This window comes from Vigna unguiculata, chromosome 4 (genome assembly GCF_037176805.1).
Source record: "Vigna unguiculata cultivar grain cowpea cultivar isolate G323 ecotype 2 chromosome 4, ASM3717680v1, whole genome shotgun sequence".
Classification (NCBI taxonomy): domain Eukaryota; kingdom Viridiplantae; phylum Streptophyta; class Magnoliopsida; order Fabales; family Fabaceae; genus Vigna; species Vigna unguiculata.
The window spans coordinates 3,104,766-3,124,591 of NC_140795.1; the positions used below are offsets into that span (position 1 = coordinate 3,104,766).

Below are 19,826 nucleotides of genomic sequence, written 5' to 3' on the forward strand. Positions count from 1 at the left end.
ATTATCAAAAAAGTAACAAAGTATGATAGTAGCCTTCCTCAATGATGTTCTTATGTGATAGAGAATCACTAAAAGTACAATGAACTTGGAAAAACGAAGACATCAGGATTTACACATTGCGATCATTGATTCCAACCCCTCTACTAATCATTTAAACAAATTCTACAATAAAAATCCAATTTCAAGGAACACAGAAGTTTGATAGCAATCAAAATGCAGGGGAAAATTTAAAGAAATATCAACTCTTTGCATCGAATATGCAACAAGGAAAACATCAAAGAGGGTCACTCCATGAACCAAGTCCTCTGTTCCAACATATAGGAAAGGTATAACTTGATATGGAAATGAGGTTTAACCTTTTATGATTTCAACAAGCCTCTAGATATCATTTCACGAAGAAATGTATCTGCCTTATCAGTCTCATCCTTTTCAAAGAGAGCCGTAATAATTATCTCAAAAGCTATTGCATCTGGCAAGCAACCATTGTTTTCCATTTTTGACCATAAGCTCAATGCCTCGTCAACCAAACCCTTTTTACAAAAACCATGGATCATAATACTATAACTACGTACATCTAAAGGGTAGCCTTTAATTAAAAGATCTTGAAAGATCTCTTGTGCCTTCTCAAGTCTTCCCCCTTTGCACATTCCATCAATAAGTATGTTCCAGGTGTACATATCCGGTTGAATTCCCTTTTCCATCATTGTCTTCAATAATTCAAATGCCTTGTCTAAATGATAGTTTTTGCATAAAGCATCTATCAAGCAAGTGTAAGTGATTACATCCGGTTGTTGGTTTCTATCATGCATCTCATAAATAAGATCCCAAACATAAGCTATTCTTCCAGATTTGCATAAACCATCTATAAGAGAACTGTAGGTCACTGTATCAGGAACCATGTTTCTCTTATGCATATCTTGAAACAGATTCATTGCCTCGTCCACTTTTTTACTCTTACATAATCCATTAATCATGATACTGTAGCTGTGAACGGTAGGTGTCACTCCTAACTTAGTAATAAGGTTGAATACATGTTTTGCATTCTTCACCTCGTTAACTAAGTAATACCCATCCATTAAACTGGTGAGCGTAAAAATGTTAGGTTTCACATAAGCTCTCACCATCATAGCTAACACATTCTTGGCTTGTCTTATCCTTCCTTCTTTACACAAGGCATCAATGAGAATACTATAAGTATAAATATTTGGTCTGATGTTATTTGATATCATCTCATTTATGAAGTCAATTGCTTCTCGTAAATGATGTAGAATGCAAAATCCATAAACCAGAGTAGTGCATGTTACAATAGTAGGAGAAATTCCCTTGGCAACCATTTCAGAATACAAATCAAAAGCCTCATTTGCAAGTCCATCAATGAATAGATGGTGAATAATTGTATTGTACATTACCACATTAGGTTTAATTGACCGAACTTCAATTATTCTGAGTAACTGTATGGCAGCTTCGGTTTCTCCAATATGGCACAATCCTTGGATCAAAGTCCCGTAACCGACTTCGTTGAACCGAAATCCTTGTGCTACCATCTTGTCGTGAAAGTTGAGTGCTTTTTTCACCTCACCATTTGTACAGAGACCTCGCATGAGTGTAGTTAAGGTTACGACATTTGGGTGATAGCCCAGTTTGAAAATTTTGCCGAATATTGAGAAAACAAATGTCATTTGAGACAAGTGACAGAAACAATTGATGAGGATGTTGAGAGTAAAAAGGTCATGGTGAATTCCCTTGATCTCCATTTGCTTAGAAAGGGAAATTACAGTAGGGTAGCGCTTCATCTTTGTAACGGATCCCAAAATCTTATTAAATTCATATATGGGAGAAATAGGGCGCGTACTAATCATTCTATCCAATTGGAAAACAGTGTGAGGAACATAGTAATCGTGAAGTAATGGGGTCTGAGTGTGAGAGCGAAAGGAAGAGAGGGAAGAAGGGTTTGAAAGAAAAGGATGAAACTTCGGAATGGAAGAAGAAAGACCAAACCTTAACATTGTTCTTGAGATCCACATCATTTTTACCTTACAGAATGAGTAACCTGATCTGACTCTGTTAATACTCATCTATAAGCACATTTTTACACTTATAACATATGTAATATGTAAAACTTTGTTTTTATTTATCTATCTATAATATATATATATATATATATATATATATATATATATGAGTATTAGTTAAAATTAACTTACGTATACTAGTTTATATAGATTTTAAAAAATATTTTTTTAATTTTCTTTGTGAGTTAATTTTAATTTATAGTCAAACTGGAATTTTTTATTGAGAAGTTTTTCTTTTATGTTAATATCTTAGAAAATTATAATGATTGGTTTTAGGATTGTTACATGTTGACAAGTGTACCAAATTGTCAAATTATACAAATAATTCAGTAGACAAGTTCAAATATCATTCCTGCAAAGAATAATGTGATTTAATAAACTAGTTGTTTACTGATCAAGGATAAAAATAATAAAACATTTTGTTTTGTATTAATAAAAACTAAATTTAGAATTAATGTAAAGAATAAATTGAAATTGGCACAATGAAAACAAATATCTTTGATCGAGAAAAAATATAAGACAAAAATTTTGAGATTGACTTTCATGATCCAATTCAAAACAAAAATACCAAACAATATTTTTTTAATTCCTACTCTAACATTCACACCTTACATAACAAACTCTAATATTTTAATGACAAGTCTAAAATCTATTAAGAATCCTGATATATTAAACATTCTTTATCAAGAGTTTGCATTAATGATTATTTTAACATCGATATTTTTACTTAAATCTTACTCTATGTTTATTATCTTTAGTTTTTTAATACTTTGTTTCAACTTTAAATATTTAAACATTTTTAATTGAATAGTATTTATAAGTTATTAATTTTGACTGATATACATGTACAACATTTTTTAATGAATAATTATTATATAAATCTCAATAGCTTATTACTTGTAAATATTAATTATAGTTAGTAAGAATCAGAAAATTTGAATTAATTGGACTAAAACTTGTTGACGATTAAAATTTGATGTAAAAATGATTTAAATAAATAAACTAAGTTTTTATTTAAATGAGTTACAAAGACCTCATATTTCTCTTTTATGGCTCAATCTCAAAATAATAGTGTATTAAAAGTTGCATCTGAATAATTTTCCAGTCATTGATAAAATACTATTGATTGCTAACAAGTCAACCTAAAATAGATTTGAAAATACTTTATGTGTAATCAACCTAAGAATAATACTAAAGCAAAATTTGTCAAGTAGATGACAATATGAGAACATAAAAAATAAACACATAATAAATTTGATTCTTTAAATAATTTAGGTCATTTTCTCTCTTTTCTTTGGTATGCATTACTCACCAACAGCACCTAAAAAAACTCAGAATATGAACACAAATGCACTTTATTTTCAACTAGTCCATTTGCAAAAAGCCAAAAAAATTAAAATTAAAAAATCACTAAAAAGCTACATTTCGCATAATATATCAACAAGGCTTGAAAAACATTTTAAAAGGAAGTGAAAGAAAATCTCTCTAAAAAAGCTCCAGCAACAAAGTATTCGCCAAAACCATCAAATGTCACACCCTATACAATATAACGCATAGAATAAAAAATACCAACAAATTATAATAATATATATATATATATATATATATATATATATATATATAAATAAAGTGATTTATTCGTTGTTATATTTGAAAGAGGTTTTTTTTATTGTGATAAGAGTTAAAAATGTATATTAATTATTTTAAAAGAATAATTTTATTTAAAAGAGTATGATTAGAGATATATTGGTTGTTAATTAAATTTTTTTTCTGTGTTGTAAACTGTTTTTTGAATTTTATTGACGTGTATAGACTATTATAGATTTTTTTTTTCAAATTAAGTCCTTTTCCTACCGTTCTAAGTACATTTTTTTTTTATCAAACACTGAATTCTTATTATGTTTTTTTTTTTTAATTTTCAGATTATTTGCTGCTGAATTATAATCATTTTTAATATAACCATAATTATCAAGACTGTAAAAAAGACAGACAAAAAAAAAGAAAAAAAAGTTTGTGAATAATTTTAGGCAATGTAAATAAAAAAAAATTAATAATGAAATAAAAAGATAAATTATCGTTATATTAAAAATTATTATTATTCATTTTTAATTTTTTTATAATAGTAAAAAATAATAAAATTATTATTATTATTAAGATAAATAATATTATGAATAATTATTTAAATTTAAAAAGAAGTTATTAAAATATAAAAGTAAATAATTCTCTTACAAATATTTTAAATTATTATGTAAGTATTTGAATTCAAGAAATAGTTAATAAAATGATAAAGCTGAATAATAGTTTCTTTATTGTAAATAATTATTTAAATTTAAAAGTTAGTAATTAAAATAATAAAATTAAAAAAAAACGAAACAAAAGAAATATATCTTTATATATAGTTATAAATTATTATTTTAATTAAAAAATTAAAATAAATCATTTTTATTACTTTTTAGGTAGTTTTATAAATGATTAAATTTAAAAGTTGGTTCAATTGAAAAAAAAAATTGATTAAATATGACGATGTGGTTAAGTTCAAATTGATAAAATAATTATTTTAATTTAAAAAAATTATTTAAAGGATAAAATAGAAAAATAAATGTTGACATAACAAAAAAATCTCTTATATAAGTATCAATTATTATTTTTTTTATTTTTAAGATATAAATTTATTTATATTATTATTATTAATTTTAATTGTAGAAGTGAATTTAAAATAAAATATGAGTCATCAGTTAAAATAAAAAATATTTTTATTGATAGAATAATATTAAATTAAATTAATTTCATTTAATTATTAAATTATAATATTATTTTTTATTATAATTATTTTTATTATATTTTTATTAATATTTAATTTATATTCTTTTACTAACTTATTTTATTTGGTGTGGTTTTTTATTTCATTTATCTTGCTTGATTCAGTTTGGTTTGGTCGTGTTATTTTATTTCATTCTTTTTGCTTTGATTTGTTTTAACATGTTTGTGTCTCTTGTTTTGTTGTTTCTATTTCTTTTTATTTGATTTGCCCTGATTTCTTTTATTTTAGCTTGATATCATATATTTATTTGCTTTGACTTCTTTTTTTCTGTGTCTTTAATTTTTCATATTTTACTGACCTTGTTCTTGCTCTTGTGAGTGTTTTTGTGTCTATGTTAACTTCAATAAATAATGACTTCAATAAAATTACATTCTTTTGATTGAATATCCCCTTTTAAATTTAGAGGAGAAAATTTTGGTATCAACCATTACTCTTTAAATTACAGAATCAACATCTTGCAAAAGAACAACATTGGAAGGAAGAAGATAAAGACTAAGAAAAATCAATTCATGATTCAAAGCATCACTCAAAAGGGCTCAAGACTCTACCTTTTCCATAAGAATCAAATTCGCACTCTTTGTTCAAACTAATATGAACTATTTATAGCTTCATGAGATCTGTTCTATATTGAAAATATTGAACTAAATTATATTGTAATTTATAGGTTTAAGAACTATTTTTTGATGGAACTAATCTCTGTTGCAACTTTCCCAAAATCTTCTTTGCCAAACTAATCTGTCACCACCAATTACTTTGCCTCAGTGCGGTTTCCCTTTGTTGATGCATGGGGAAAATAAAGCATATAGAAAGAAAAATAATTTTGGATAGGATGATGAAAGCATGCTTAATAATGAGATAAGCAAAATTTTAAAATGTCTGAATTTGTTGCTTCATCTTTTCCCCATCATCGATTTAATTTATCTCTTTCAGCACCATCATGGATAAATTATTAAAACCTCCTACTGTGAAATTTACGACAGATCCAGATAGCTTTTATAGAAATAAGCCAAAGCATGATTTGCAGAAAGGTACATAACAGTCTGAAGTTTATTAAAACCAAACATTCATTCAAATTTTGCATTACACAAACAAACTCCATCAGTATCTATAGACTATACCAACTTCCACTCCGACATGCCTCATAAATGGCGTGTCTCGTGTCCGACACGTATCGGACACCGACACTTGTACGATACTTGTAAGACACACTAAGTCCAATTTGAAAAATATTTTTTTATCTTTGACATGATTTTGATGATTGAAATAAGGAACAAATCTTATTATTTCACTACTTTTGGCATATTAAATATTAGATAGATAGATTTGATTTATTTTTGTGTTAGTTGGCAATGTATTAGTTGACAACTTCAAACTTAACATGTATATACACGCCGTGTCCCGTGTCCTATGTTTTTTCAATTTAGCCGTATCTTTGTATCCGTGTCCGTGTCGTATCCGTACCCGGACAACATATCCATTGGTTCATCCACAAGAATGAGAATATGGTAAAAGCAAGGTTATTTATTGAAATCCACTTACTCTGCGAATCCATTCTTCCCGGTATGTAGAATCCAATGCCTAGATATCTGAAAAGTGACCGCAAGACACTTGAAAACATCCAATGCCTAGAAATCAAAATGAGTTAAGAGACGTGAAAGTACACAACTGCACTGAAAATTAAAATGCAAGTATAAAATCCAAAAGCCCCATCAACAAAGGCAGGGATAACCATTCAAACTAGTGAAGCTATGAAACTAAAATTGGCCCTTTTATTACAGACAATTATTGCCTTTGGGATGTTGAGAGAAAACCATATAAAGAAAGGTTTTCTTCCATTCCATGAGCCGTTTTCAGGTGATAAATCCCAAAATAATACATAGCCAACAAAAATATAAAATCAACTCCACAGGTGACCTCAAGAACCATAATTAAAACCAATAAATCAATAGGAAATATCTCTTCGAGACAGTTCTCTCCTTCAGGGCAACATGAACAACTGACTTTGGCATTGTTTATAATAGAGGTGTCATGTAATCAGTGTAACAAACAATTCTAGACAAGGAAGTCCACCCTGAGAAATGTCTTTATGTGTTCAGTGCTATGAATATTGACCTGTAAAATAAGTAAGCCGTTTTCAGTTCAATGTAAACTCTTACATATCTATGCGATTGAGAAAAATAAAATTTATCATAGAAAAGACCTTGAAGATAATCATTTCCCAAAACCAACTGCGGCTTTTCTCTTTTTGCTGTTCTCTATCATTTCAGGGCTTGGGAGTCCAGTCATTCCCTCGTACTTTTTTTCTAGGGCCTGTAATAATTTAACCATAACCGAAACATTTATTAACATTCTTTCTCTAGAATTTAATCCCTTTGAACTCAATATAGACATCATAGATCTTTACTTTGTGTGACAGATGAAATAAACCTTTAGAAATGTGATAAATAGTCTTGAATGATTAGTTTGTGTTACTCTTACAAAACAATGAAAGTTTTGAGAATGAAATGCAAATAATAAGAGGAGATTTTCTTTCCTCTAGATAAGATCTTTGTTGCCAATAAACCTCATTATATGTAGATACTATTTCCTGTATATGTACCATTTTTACTAGATATATAGCTAATCCGCAGACCCCTTAAGGATTTGTGAAAGCATCATACCATTGATTACTAGAGTTAACAAATCTAGTTGTTATGTCTCCTATCTTGATCTTCTCTCTAATAAAGTGATAGCCCAATTGAATGTCTTTGGTCCTGTCGTAGAATACAATGTCCAAAACTTTATGGTCATTTATATATTTTCTTCAATCTTGAGTTCCCCAATGACCTGTTTCAACCAAATGAGTTCGCCAGTAGCTACCTCCATCGTCTTATATTCAGCTTTGGCACAGGTTCTTGAAACTAAAATTTTCTTTTTACTCTTCCCGGATATGAGGTTTTTCCTACCATTATACAATACTCGAAGGTGGATCACCATCATTATATTATGCTATCACATAGACTGTCATTTGTTCAAGTTTTTAAACACAATTTCTTTTGGTCAAGTGTGGATTCTGACAGGCTACTTTTACCTCACCCACACCAACCCAACAAATCCAAATATAACCAAATTTTTATTTCAGTACCCAATATCCAACTTCACACATTCAAACCTGTTATTCTCAAAATAGTTTTGCCCAGTTTCAGTTTTCTTGACCAGGCCTACATGCAGCCTTATCTCCGCAAGTAGATATATTATTTTCAAGATTTGAACTTATGACATCCAAGTCAGAAGGTACCTTATACCTTTCACAAGGCTCACTCTCTGACAAGTTTTTCTATCTTTTTTTAAAACAAGTAAATTTGGGCTACAAATAGAAATTAGAATTTTAGTTTTGATTACTAAGGGCTTAGTCAATTCCACCTTATACATCACAAATCATAACTAAAAACCTCATATCATGAAATGAATCGTCTAGCTTATTTATGCAAAGAAATAAATATTTTCTAATAATGTATTATAAAATCAAAGGAAGAACTTGAAAGGGATAATCTGAAAGAAAAAAGATTCTTATTAAGCAGCACATCAGCCTCCATATATAGAAATCTAATCCTAAAGTAATAACTACAGAGAGATCTAAAGAACCTTCTAATAACTTCTAGTAGACCACTTAATATCATTCTACCAGAAGATAAACAAGTGACAGTGACAAAACAGGAAAAGGATTTTCTAACCTGTAATTGCCCGCGAATACTATCAAGAACATCTTCACTCATTCTGTCAAAGAAAAGAATTCCCTGCAGACACCACAACAATATGTAAGCATATGCTCAAAATTACATAAAAGTTTAAAATTACACCAAGTCGTTACATAAATTTAGTTTAAAAAGTTTAACTTTGAACTAATTTTGCAATACAATCAAGTGAATAAATTAATAAAAGATGTTCAAAATCAAGAATTAATAGGAAAAAAATAGTATACATTTAACGTATTGTGATTTGACATGATTTGATGGGCTTCAACATAGTCATCACGACTATATTATGATAAAATATCTTTTGAATTTCTATTTATTTTAGCATATATTGTTTCCTTATTTTAGAGAGATTGATTGTTACAAATAGAGGAGCTGAGAATGTAATTCCTGTGATTGTTATCAATAAAATTGTTTTCTTGTTTCCTTGGATAGTTCAAGTACTTTAGAATTCCTCATATTTTTAGAGAATCTAGCAGGTGTTCTAATAGTTCAACTAACCATGGTAGTAGGGGACTAGCTTTCACTTGGTGGGAGGGTGCTCCTCCTTGCATCTGTTGTGATTATTGTGGAGATAGATCAGGTCTTCCACATTTTACGTTTTGCCAATGGGTTCAATTTGTCCCTCTCCTGTTGTACTTCCCTTTTTTTTTTTATTAATAGTATTAGGGATGTTACATGCGATTAATATAGGTTGTGTTAACTAGTTAGAATTATAACATTTAGAGTGGTGCCATAACAATCTTATCTTGATTTTAAAGAAAAAGAAAGATACAAATCATAAAATATAATGAAACTTGGAGATCACGCTCAAGAGGTGTAAGTGTTTTAATTGTTCTTTTGTACAGTAATGATATGATGAGATATTTCCTGACCACTCTGTCAATCTATAATATTTCATCTCTATCTCTGAGCTGAATTTTCATAGTATCTTTCACTAAATTTTGTCAATAATTAAAAAAACCATTATTATACAACAATTAAAATAAATTCAAATTATATTTTATACATTCAAAGATATTTATTATGAATATAATTATAATATAACCCATGTATTTAAAAATATTTAGTCGTTATGATTTTTAATTATATAAAAACAAGATGCTCTAACTAAAACACTAGTTGCTTTAGTTATCAAAGTTCAAAGCACACCTGTAGATGATCAAATTCATGCTGGAATATTCGTGCAGGAAGGTCAGACAAGTTGACTGAAAATCTAGTTCCATTAACATCACGTGCATCAATCTTCACAGATTCTGGTCGCTAAACCACAATTATGAGACACATAAGTAGGCATAAGAGTAAATACATATGAAACAAACGACAAAATGGCTATATTTCTGCGGTTGAGCACATGTTGAAAGCAACAAAAAAGGGAAAAACAACTTAAGCTATATACAAGAAAATTATAACTTTAGGGTATATAGATTCTCTATAAACCAGAAAAATAAAGTGGAGTAAACAACACTGGTAAAAGGAAAATAAAGCTTTGTCCAGCACATCCCCATATAAGTCAACAGATAGAAACAGAGGAACCAGCAGCACACTGTACTAGCCTCTGACCCTGCACTGGCATTGAACCATATGAACAAAGACAACTAGTGCACTAGAGAACACAGGCAACACCAGTACAGATGGGAAGTGCAAGAACAGAAGAGGAATGGTGGAGAATGAGTTTTGTTCGAAGGGATATGCCAAAATTGGGGTTGGAAGAGCCAACCGTGAATTTGGGTTCTATAGGTATTTTGGTCCAGCTTGAAGGATCACATGATCCCTCCATTTATTTGTAAACAATACAATGCTAGATGACTTCACAACATGTTCTACAGCATGATCAGGATCTATCAGGCAATGAAAATTAGAATCACGCAATCAGACAAAATATCATGATTTTATGAAACCCAACTCGGTATTCAGCAAGCACCAAATAGGTGGAAGAAAAGCAATGGATATTCACGCAATTGAAGTATGTATGCTGAAAAGGCTGGTTACATACTTCAATCTTTTAGTCACTACATTCTAACATATAGAACCAAAACACCAATAACAAAGCTTGATTTGAAATATCAGAGAACAGGACCAAGATTTTCTGAGTTTATAGGAGCAAAGATCACAAGTATGAAGAAGAATAGTTTTAAATATATAATAAACACGACAAACTTTTCCAACTGACTAAAATTTAAAAGTTGCTACTCCAGTTCTCCAAAAGCAGGTATAAAAGGAAAGATACAGTCAAAAGAATGATGCAAAAGAAAAGGATTCGTGTTAGGTACCTTTACATCAGCATTAATTCCAGGGAAAGATAGGCAACCCTCGTTGAATAGAGTCAATTTCTTTGAGTATTTGCTAACCCTTGGGTTTACAAGAACAATTTCCTCTCCTTCACCACGCTCACCAACTGGGTTGAACACCATAAGTTGAACATTTATTCCCACTTGAGGTGCTGAGAGACCAATACCATCAGTTCTGTGGGAAGCCAACCAATATTGTTAACAATTAAGCAAATAGAGATATGTTATTTGAATTACAATATTGATTACAATAACATCAAAATGTCAATTAATATAGCTTATTTATATTCAACATAATTTAAAATATATCGCATGCCTTGTTCCAATTCAAACTGCCTTTTCCTACTGTAGGGGTATTTTAGACAAAAGTCCTAAAACAAAATACAGTGTTTGAAACAGCAAACTGCCCTCAAATTTCTATTATGGTTGATATTGCTTACAATAAAGAACACTCTTGTATTGTAAGGAAACATCCATTGAGAAAAACATTGTCAGGGTAAGAGTAAATTTATATTTGTTTTGTCTAGTATTCGAAAACAAAAGTAGCCTATATAATTTGAAAATCAATCTTCACAACCGTGCTTTAAAAAAATACAAGCTTTCCTTCCAAATTAGAGCAAACACTGAAATGCACTAAAACCCGAACATCACACAAATGGCATTATCTCACTGGCAGTCAGAAACAAGAAAATGAACTGAGGTAAGAAGCCTTGCGTTCGAGCTCAAACCCAACTGATGCCACATTTTATTAATAATTCAAATAAAACGAAAAAAAAAAAAAAAACAAGACGTAGCAATAGCCCACCATAATTCTACTCAGCTGAAGCAAATATAGTAAACACTTCAACATTAAAAAAAGCTTACTTGTACATTACATCAAACATTTCGTGGACAAGCTTCTTCAGATTATCATCGAAGGTAACTATGCGTTTATTCTTGGCCCTCAATTTCGGGTCTGGATACTCCACAATTCTCAGAGGTGGCACAAATTCAAAATCACCAGCTTCAAAAAAACATACAGAGAGACCAAGGCTTGAGAAAAAAAAATAAAAAAAAGAGAGATAGGGTTGAATCAGTGGAGTGAAGTAGAACTTACGAGAAGCAACTTGGTCTTGAGCTGGTGAGAGACTAGGCTTGGTCATGGCGCGTGGAGGAACTGTTCGAGGAGATTTTGCAGAGAGGGTCCGGTTCAGTGAGGAGGAATGGTTGAAGCAGCGGTTGGAAATGGCGGGAAGAGCTGAACCGAGATGAAGAAGAAGAGGGTGGGTTGGGTGGAGACACGTGAGTGAAGCCATGGATGGTCACAAAGTAAAGTGATTCACATTGTTTGATGCTCATTTAGACATGTAGATAATTATACTAAAAATATTTAGTATATTTTTGTTATAAAATATTTAACAATTCTTTTGGAAGAAAATGTTTAGTAGTTCTATAGTAATAAAAACTGCAAAAATAAATTCAAAGGAAATATAAAACAATGACTCTTTTTTGGATTTTATAGTAACCTAGATCGAAATGTATTTGAATTTTGCTTCTGTTCAAGTGATTTTTTCTTAATGATTTGATTTCATCGTTTCGACATTGAAAATGGAATAATTAATTTTATTAATTAATTATATAATAAATTTTTATAAAGAGAAAAATATTCTGAAATTTTCAAATAATATTTCTTTTATATAAAATAAATATTTTGAAATTTCTAAAACTTTTATTAAAAAAAAATATCTCTGACACTTGAAAGATTTTTTAAATTTAAAATGTGAAGACTTAAAAAATTAAATTCTTTAATTTTTGCAAAAAATTTAAGATTTTTACCAACATTAAAATTTAATTATTTTATTATTTAATTTATGTTTTAATTTTTTTTTAACATTTTAGACGTTTATTGCTATTTTTTTATTTTTCTATTAATTTAAACTTTTTAGATTTTAATTATATTTTAAATTTTAGTAACATTGGTATATAATTTTTTTTATTTTGTATTAGTGCATATTAGATAAAATATTAAACATTGTACAATATTTTTGGACTTTGTTGTGCTCTAAATAAGTAAAATTGCATTAATCTCAATAATCATTCAATATCATAATTTATAATCAACTTTTGTAAAACTGGATACTTATTTTTAACTCGTCCTAGAATATTAATAAGCAATATCCATAAAATTAAAGGTTAAATATGTTGTTGACATCTTAACTTGTAGTAAATTTTGGAATTAGTCTATTTTAAAATTTTGAACCATTTTAGTCCTTTATCTTTGGAAATACGTGAATGTAGTCCTTTTAATCAAATTTTGTTAGGTTTATTTTATGTTTTGTACGTATTTCAGAATTGTATTTAAATTGTTCATACTGTTTGACACATTTTTGCTTTAATGTTAAGTCAAATACTATTATGACGCGTTTGAAATGTCAAATCAACTTAACAAAATTTGATTAAAAGCACTAAAGACACATATTTCGAAAGATGAATGACTAAATTGGTCCAAAGTTTTGAAATGGACTAATTCCAAAATTGACCGAAAGTTAAAGGACCAAAAATATATCTAACCCTAAAATTAACCATGTAATTGAATTTTTATAAAAATAAATAGGTTGTAAAATTATAGTAATGATATAAGGCTTCCTTTGTTAAAGCAAAACTTACAAAATAATCTTAAGAAGAAGTTACATCGTAAAATATTGTGATTTCAAAGTAAATTCATGTAATCCTTGCATTTTAAATGTCCTCCCACCTTCATTTTGATTTTGCATGTAAAGTTGAATAATATAATACTTTTGTATTCATTATTAAGTAAAACAAAAACCAAAAGGTACCGAAATATGTCTGTTTCAATTTAAAAAAAGAAAAAAAAAAACATTTTTCTTCAGATATACATGTAATGCTACTTTATAAAAGACATTCAAGTTACTCTTTGAATAAAAATTTAAGGAGAATATCTTTATATCTTATCTTCTATTATTTGGTATACCCTTATCTTAAATCTGTTCATAAAAGAATATTATTATAGGAAATGTTTTGGTTAATAGAACACTTAAAAGTGGGGAAGAAAACCTGAAATAAGGTGATAACAAAAAAACTTATAATTGTGCATTTACATATAAATCCATCGATTAAGCTTAAATTTGTGAATTTTTCTGTAAGTATTCCAAAGGAGTCCGTTTTAAACCTCTTGAAGAATTATCACTCTTGGAATAGAATCCATGAATTTCATTTCATCAAAAATAAAATAAAAATTAATCAATTTTGTTTCTTTATCGTTGTTAGCATTACTAACCGTACATTAATTACATATTTACATGTTTTGTATATTACTTTTTTTAATGTTCATGAATACACCATTCGATTCGTGATTCAACTATCATGATGGTTAGTATTTTCAACTCACAAATATTAATGGGAAGAATTGAACCCAGAACATCTTTCAACCCTCTCATCCAACTTTACCATTAAGCCAATTAGTAGAACATGTGTCTGTGTCGGTAAAATTGTTTTGCACTCTCAACTCCCTAACCTACAATCCAAACATATTCATATGATATCCTCTTACAACTACTTGCTTTTCCAACAACAGAAAAAAAAAATGACCTTCTAGAAAATGAATATCCGCAACTTCATCCTCAGTGGCACCAAAATTCTTGACATGGTTTTCTTGATAAAAATATCACCTCACTTTCATTTCATCACTGTTTTTGAGGTGAGGATAACTTTCAGGGAGGACTTTACTTGAATGACAAAAGTTGCATGAAAATTGACATTTGAAGAAAAGTTTGGTAAGACAATGCTTCAAGGATATAATGTGTCATCTGTGTGTATATCTCAACTATCACATGCAACAGAAAAATGACTTTGCTATCTCCGCTTACTTTTCTGTTTAAGCCTCTTAAAAGCCATAAATGTAACTGCTGCAGAAAGAGAATACCTGACCCAAATACAAAAGAAAAGTTGTTAGCAAGATTATTTCAACCTCATCATTACAAACAGGATTCAACAGAAACTTGTTTATTTTAATAGATTTTCAATCATATAATATTAATATATTAGCAGTATCATACAAGTAATGTCAATCATATAATTATTAACGCAAAACCTATAACCTTGCCAATCAATTATACACAAGAGTTTAATTTCTGTGAAAGTTTTACACTATTAACCAGTCAATAAAGCTTCAACTCAACAAACTTACTTTGCATAACATCATGACTTATATAGTTCAATGAGAATGTAAGAATCTTTACACCCTTAATGCATACACTATTTACTTTATACAAAAAGTTTACTTTCCAAACATTACCAATATAATTTGGCACTGCCAACCAATAAAAAATAACCATTTACAAGTTTAATTTCTACACATTATCAATATAAAAATTGACTATCAACAACAAAAATAACCATTTATTGATAGGGCCAACACCAGAATTACATTGATATTCAATGAGCATTGGAGAGTAAGTTGCATACCATGTCAATGTGTAGTTAAGGTGGTCCCTAGGCATGACAGAACTTCGAATCAAAGTATTCACATCCTTGGGCAGAGGGTAAGGATTACTTGGATTGACATTTTCATGAATATCTTCAACATAGATGGTATTTTCTGGAAGGCCACAAGTACGAGCAATGGCAGGAACATCAACATAGAACCATTGAGAAGATTTAGGATCATTTGCAGGAACAAATATACTTGGTTTTTCACTTCCTCGAACTACGCCAACAACTTCTATAGGTGTAACAGACGGTACCTGATCCTGTAAGTGGTTCCACATGATAAGTTTGAATCCATGATTTTTCCACATTATATAAGGAAATGACTTAGGAGATAGGCAACCTCAGTGATAACAGGAGGCTTTTTAGACCACAGTCTCCGCCAGGATGTAGTTCCATCTGTGTGAGAAGAGGAAGGTGGCGAATCTGCCAAATTTTCATTTTGTGAAGCCTCTAAAAATTGGTCTTTCCAACTGCGTGGAACCCACCCTCTATTGACTAAAATTGGAAAACTCACACTGGAAGAAGAAAAACACAATATAAGAACAGACGAAACTGTGAACAACTAATGCCATTTATTCATTACACCAGTGGCAGGGAAGTATTCAAAACCAGGAATGGATTGCTTATGAACAAGAAAAAAAAAATAGTTGACTTGAAAATATGATGATATTTAACACAGAAGAGATTGGACTTAAAACTTATGAAGTGATGCAGATAAATGGAAGATCTTCTAAGCTCTCAAAAGCTCAACAATGTTTAGCCGGTCACACTAAACACATTGCATCCATGGATAATTATATTGATGAAAAGAGATGTCAATGACATGAAACATCCATAATGGGCCACAATAAGTTAATAATACTTCACCAAAAGTAAATCTTAAAGTTCATACAACACACGGAGATTTTCAATCAAAATAACAAGATATACTCCAAGAGAAAATTATCGTACAGGACATAGTATAAGAAATATCCATTTTCAAACAAGGAATTAGTTCCTCTAAAGCAGAGGGGTGCATTTTAGAAAATAAAGAACAAATACAGCTATTAATTAGAAAATCTATTGTTGAAATTATAACAAAACAAACACATACACACACATAAGCGTATAACAAGCTTATATTAAAGGTCAAGTTTCTAATCAATAGATATAAACTGCAATTTATCTTCTAAAGTGGATCCCTTTACTTAAGGTAGCCAAACACTTTCATTAAGTAGTACTATTGAGTACAATGATCAATACTTTCAACATCAACTAACTGCAATCAGTTTTACAGAAAATTCATCCTTTGGTCAAGTGGTGTTAAAAATGGTACATAATGATGAGGAAAACTTTCACTCCATTGTATTTGTAAATGGTTTTACAGAACACATTAATTACTCTAATCAAAGATGCAATAACTTCGACTTTAGTGTTGTAATGTGTAGAGTTTCACACTAACATTTGATGAAACTTAAGCTCTAATACATAATAGTAAGTAACACAGGTACTGCAAGAGATTAAAAGTTTCAAGTGAAGTAATGCATTACGTTCATTGACAAAACCATTAACGTTTATGTTTTACCTGTCAGGACAATTGGGAACTGGCATAAGAGGTGTTATAATGAAGTAGCCATTTTCAGTAAGTCCTGAAATACTTCTTGAACGTGGTCCAACATAGATTGATTTTCTATCATCAAAATATCCTTTGCAAGCAACCTTTCTAAATTCCAGAGAATTTAATTCCTCGTTTGATGAATAAGTACTATTGAATTGTAATGGTTCCATTTGCAACCTCTTCTCTCGATATTCCAACATTTTAATCTATAACATTAAAAACAGAAAGAGTTTTCAATGATCTAATAACTAAACATGAAATTCAAATTAATACAAAATAAACTCAATCCCCCAACTTTTTTATCTTCCAAATATATTCAACAAAAGACACCATCATCCAATGTATTACCCAGTGTAAGCAGAACCGAACCAGTCAGGGTACTGGGCGAATGAGTTAATAGTCAAACTAGTGAATTAATAATCGAACAGCATAGACCAATATAATACATAAGACATAATATATAATTCTACTTGTTATATGCATTGTACATGTGACTGAAAAAAATGAAAATACACAATGGTCTCCTGAGACATCTCAATTCCCATGTTTGTTGTTATGTGCAGATAACTTTGATATTTTTACATTTTTATTATCTTTGACCTCAGCCACTCCAGGCAGCACTTCCAATGTGCTTATTCACCTACTATGTGTAGTTTCACTATATGTAGCATGTATACACTGCTCAATAAATCTAAGTTGAGGCATGTTCCATTAGTTACCAAGCTACTTTTTATTTAGTTTAAAAAAACACACTAACTGTAGCAAAACAGTGCATATACAATTTTTGAAACAAAATTTCTTTTCTTTGCTTAAGCCAGAGCGTCATTTCTGAGTAAATAAACACCTTTGTCCACCTTCAGTTCATGGTACTGCCAGAGCAGCAGAACTTCGTTACATCTTTTTGGTTCAGACAAGGGCAAAATTTCAAATTTACCACTTCTATTGCTTCCTCTAGCACTAAAGCTACTTTTTCTTCTTTTTCATTTTTGTTAGAAACATCTATGACTTGGCCAGTTGATGTATCAAATTTATTGAAGTAAACTGATCACTCATATCAACAGAAATTGGTTAAAAATCTCATAATCATCAATTCACAAATAATTCATACCCATTTTCACATGAGTTCAGAGAAAGTTCACAAAAGTGGTGTGGTACATACGTTAAAAAACTTCAAAATCCACTAAACTGGCAGACTGGAGTCCTTTTACTTGATCCTCATCACAGATTCACAAAACACATTGAGATACCCCATTCACTTACAAACACTTCATCGCAGGATGAGAGGGAAAAAAAAAATCACAATAGAAGTACAATTAATGGCGCTACTTTTCACATCACATAATCTCCTCTTACACCATTCACATAATATTACTCAACTCTATCCCTCCCCTCATCCTACTCCATGCCCCTTCATCAAAATCAATGGTTCAAAATTTCATATGTGAGATTATGAAAACAGAACATCATGTGGAAACAAAAAAAAAAATTCAATGACATAATTGACGCACCTTTTCTTCTCTTCTAATAATCTGCCAAGTCCCAAGGCCAAATGCTATAGCCCCAGGTAGAAACAGCAACCATCTAGATGCTTTTCCTTTCATATACCCACAAAAACAAAATTAAAGTATATTAATGACCATAAAAAGATGCTCATTATTTTGAAGAGGGGCTTCGGCATTGCAAAAACCAAGATCGACTCACGTGGAGAATCGATCAAAAGAACAAGAATCAGCACATACTTTGTGATTCGGGAGAAGAGGGAAGTGAAGGGTCAGAATTAGACGCGGCGGAGACGGCGGCGGCGGAGCTGAACGTCCTGAGGGCGAGTAGGTGGTCAGAGGTAGCACCGCCGTACGTGGCGGCGCGGCGGAGATGACTTAACATGATGGCGGCGGATGGCGACGACGCCACTAGCACATGTGATGTGAAGAGAAGAAGCAAAATGAAGCGAAAAAGATCGAAGGGTTTATGGAGATAAAATCTGCTGCGTGTGGAAACACCTTTAGCGTCTGTGGATCTTCTGGTTCATGCACCAGGTTGTTGCATGCTTGCATTATATTTGAAAATAAAAGAAATTTATTAAAAATGATTTAATACTTCTTTTCAAAATTTATTGGTTGTTTTAAGTTTTTCACTAATATTCTCTTATTATTCCTGCAAAGAAAGAATTTTAGTTGTAGTTATGAGGTTAAATTTTTTTCTTGGTAATTATGTTTTTTTTTTGTTAATCTGTTAATTAAATGTCTTAGTGTCGGATAATACTATTTTCTTATTCCTGATTGTCCAATTTCTAGTTAAAAGTGTTAGAAAATAAAAAGATTAAATTTAATATTTTTGTTCCTGCAAATATAGGTTATAATATTTAGATTACTGAAAAGAAATTTTTATTTTCATAAAGGTGAGTACTTAATTTATTCTCATTACCGAGTTATCTCATAGTTAATTGTTTAAAAGTAAAAATATTATATCTGATAAAAAATATAAATATTTTATTATTTAAGCGTAATACTTATAAATAAAAAATAATAATTACTAAAATTTAATTTTATAAAAAAATTTATTTTTTTAAATATTTTACATCTAAACTTCTCTTTAAATTTATGTTATAATCTATTGATCCTTTTGTAAATAAGTTTAATCAAAATTTTAATGAAAAGCAGAGTAAATATGTTTAACCAAAATTTGTTCTATAATAGATTTTTCTTTACTCTTTTTATTAAGTTGATTTTGGGGAGTTTTGCACGAATAGAAGTTAGAATATTTGGTAGTTTAACATCACAAGGATGTGTTTAAATTATTAATCAGAATTTTCTTTATACATGT

General features: G+C 29.9%; 3 protein-coding genes across 3 annotated transcripts; all 3 read right to left on the minus strand.

The window, feature by feature from the left end:
* Window positions 1-29: 29 nt before the first annotated feature.
* On the minus strand, window positions 30-2,024 carry LOC114182572 (uncharacterized). Its single transcript, XM_085672250.1, has one exon. It carries the CDS (start codon window positions 2,022-2,024, stop codon window positions 360-362), a length of 1,665 nt encoding a protein of 554 aa, XP_085528376.1. The 3' UTR covers window positions 30-359.
* A 4,616-nt stretch (window positions 2,025-6,640) lies between these two features.
* Window positions 6,641-12,258, minus strand: PDF1B (peptide deformylase 1B). Its single transcript, XM_028067786.2, has 7 exons — window positions 12,015-12,258; window positions 11,783-11,921; window positions 10,901-11,093; window positions 9,780-9,890; window positions 8,607-8,669; window positions 7,094-7,203; window positions 6,641-7,005 (listed from the first exon to the last, which is right to left on the minus strand). The coding sequence occupies exons 1-6, from the start codon at window positions 12,211-12,213 to the stop codon at window positions 7,105-7,107; spliced, it is 804 nt and encodes a 267-aa protein (XP_027923587.1). The 5' UTR covers window positions 12,214-12,258; the 3' UTR covers window positions 6,641-7,005; window positions 7,094-7,104.
* Window positions 12,259-14,338: 2,080 nt separating this feature from the next.
* SURF1 (Surfeit locus 1 cytochrome c oxidase biogenesis protein) lies at window positions 14,339-19,031 on the minus strand. Its single transcript, XM_028068768.2, has 6 exons — window positions 18,743-19,031; window positions 18,512-18,597; window positions 16,971-17,209; window positions 15,747-15,921; window positions 15,383-15,666; window positions 14,339-14,840 (listed from the first exon to the last, which is right to left on the minus strand). The coding sequence occupies exons 1-6, from the start codon at window positions 18,885-18,887 to the stop codon at window positions 14,771-14,773; spliced, it is 999 nt and encodes a 332-aa protein (XP_027924569.2). The 5' UTR covers window positions 18,888-19,031; the 3' UTR covers window positions 14,339-14,770.
* Window positions 19,032-19,826: the final 795 nt, after the last annotated feature.

Bases quoted from the DNA above. Each gene is read 5' to 3' on its own strand.
- LOC114182572 (XM_085672250.1), bottom strand. From the start codon at position 2,024: ATGTGGATCTCAAGAACAATGTTAAGGTTTGGTCTTTCTTCTTCCATT.
- PDF1B (XM_028067786.2), bottom strand. From the start codon at position 12,213: ATGGCTTCACTCACGTGTCTCCACCCAACCCACCCTCTTCTTCTTCAT. The intron at 11,922-12,014 runs GTAAGTTCTACT...GTTTTTTTGAAG, and splicing joins TCAAGACCAAGTTGCTTCTC to CTGGTGATTTTGAATTTGTG. The intron at 11,094-11,782 runs GTAAGCTTTTTT...GGCTTCCCACAG, and splicing joins ATGTTTGATGTAATGTACAA to AACTGATGGTATTGGTCTCT.
- SURF1 (XM_028068768.2), bottom strand. From the start codon at position 18,887: ATGTTAAGTCATCTCCGCCGCGCCGCCACGTACGGCGGTGCTACCTCT. The intron at 18,598-18,742 runs GTATGTGCTGAT...GGTATATGAAAG, and splicing joins CTCTTCTCCCGAATCACAAA to GAAAAGCATCTAGATGGTTG. The intron at 17,210-18,511 runs GTGCGTCAATTA...TTAATGTTATAG, and splicing joins TTATTAGAAGAGAAGAAAAG to ATTAAAATGTTGGAATATCG.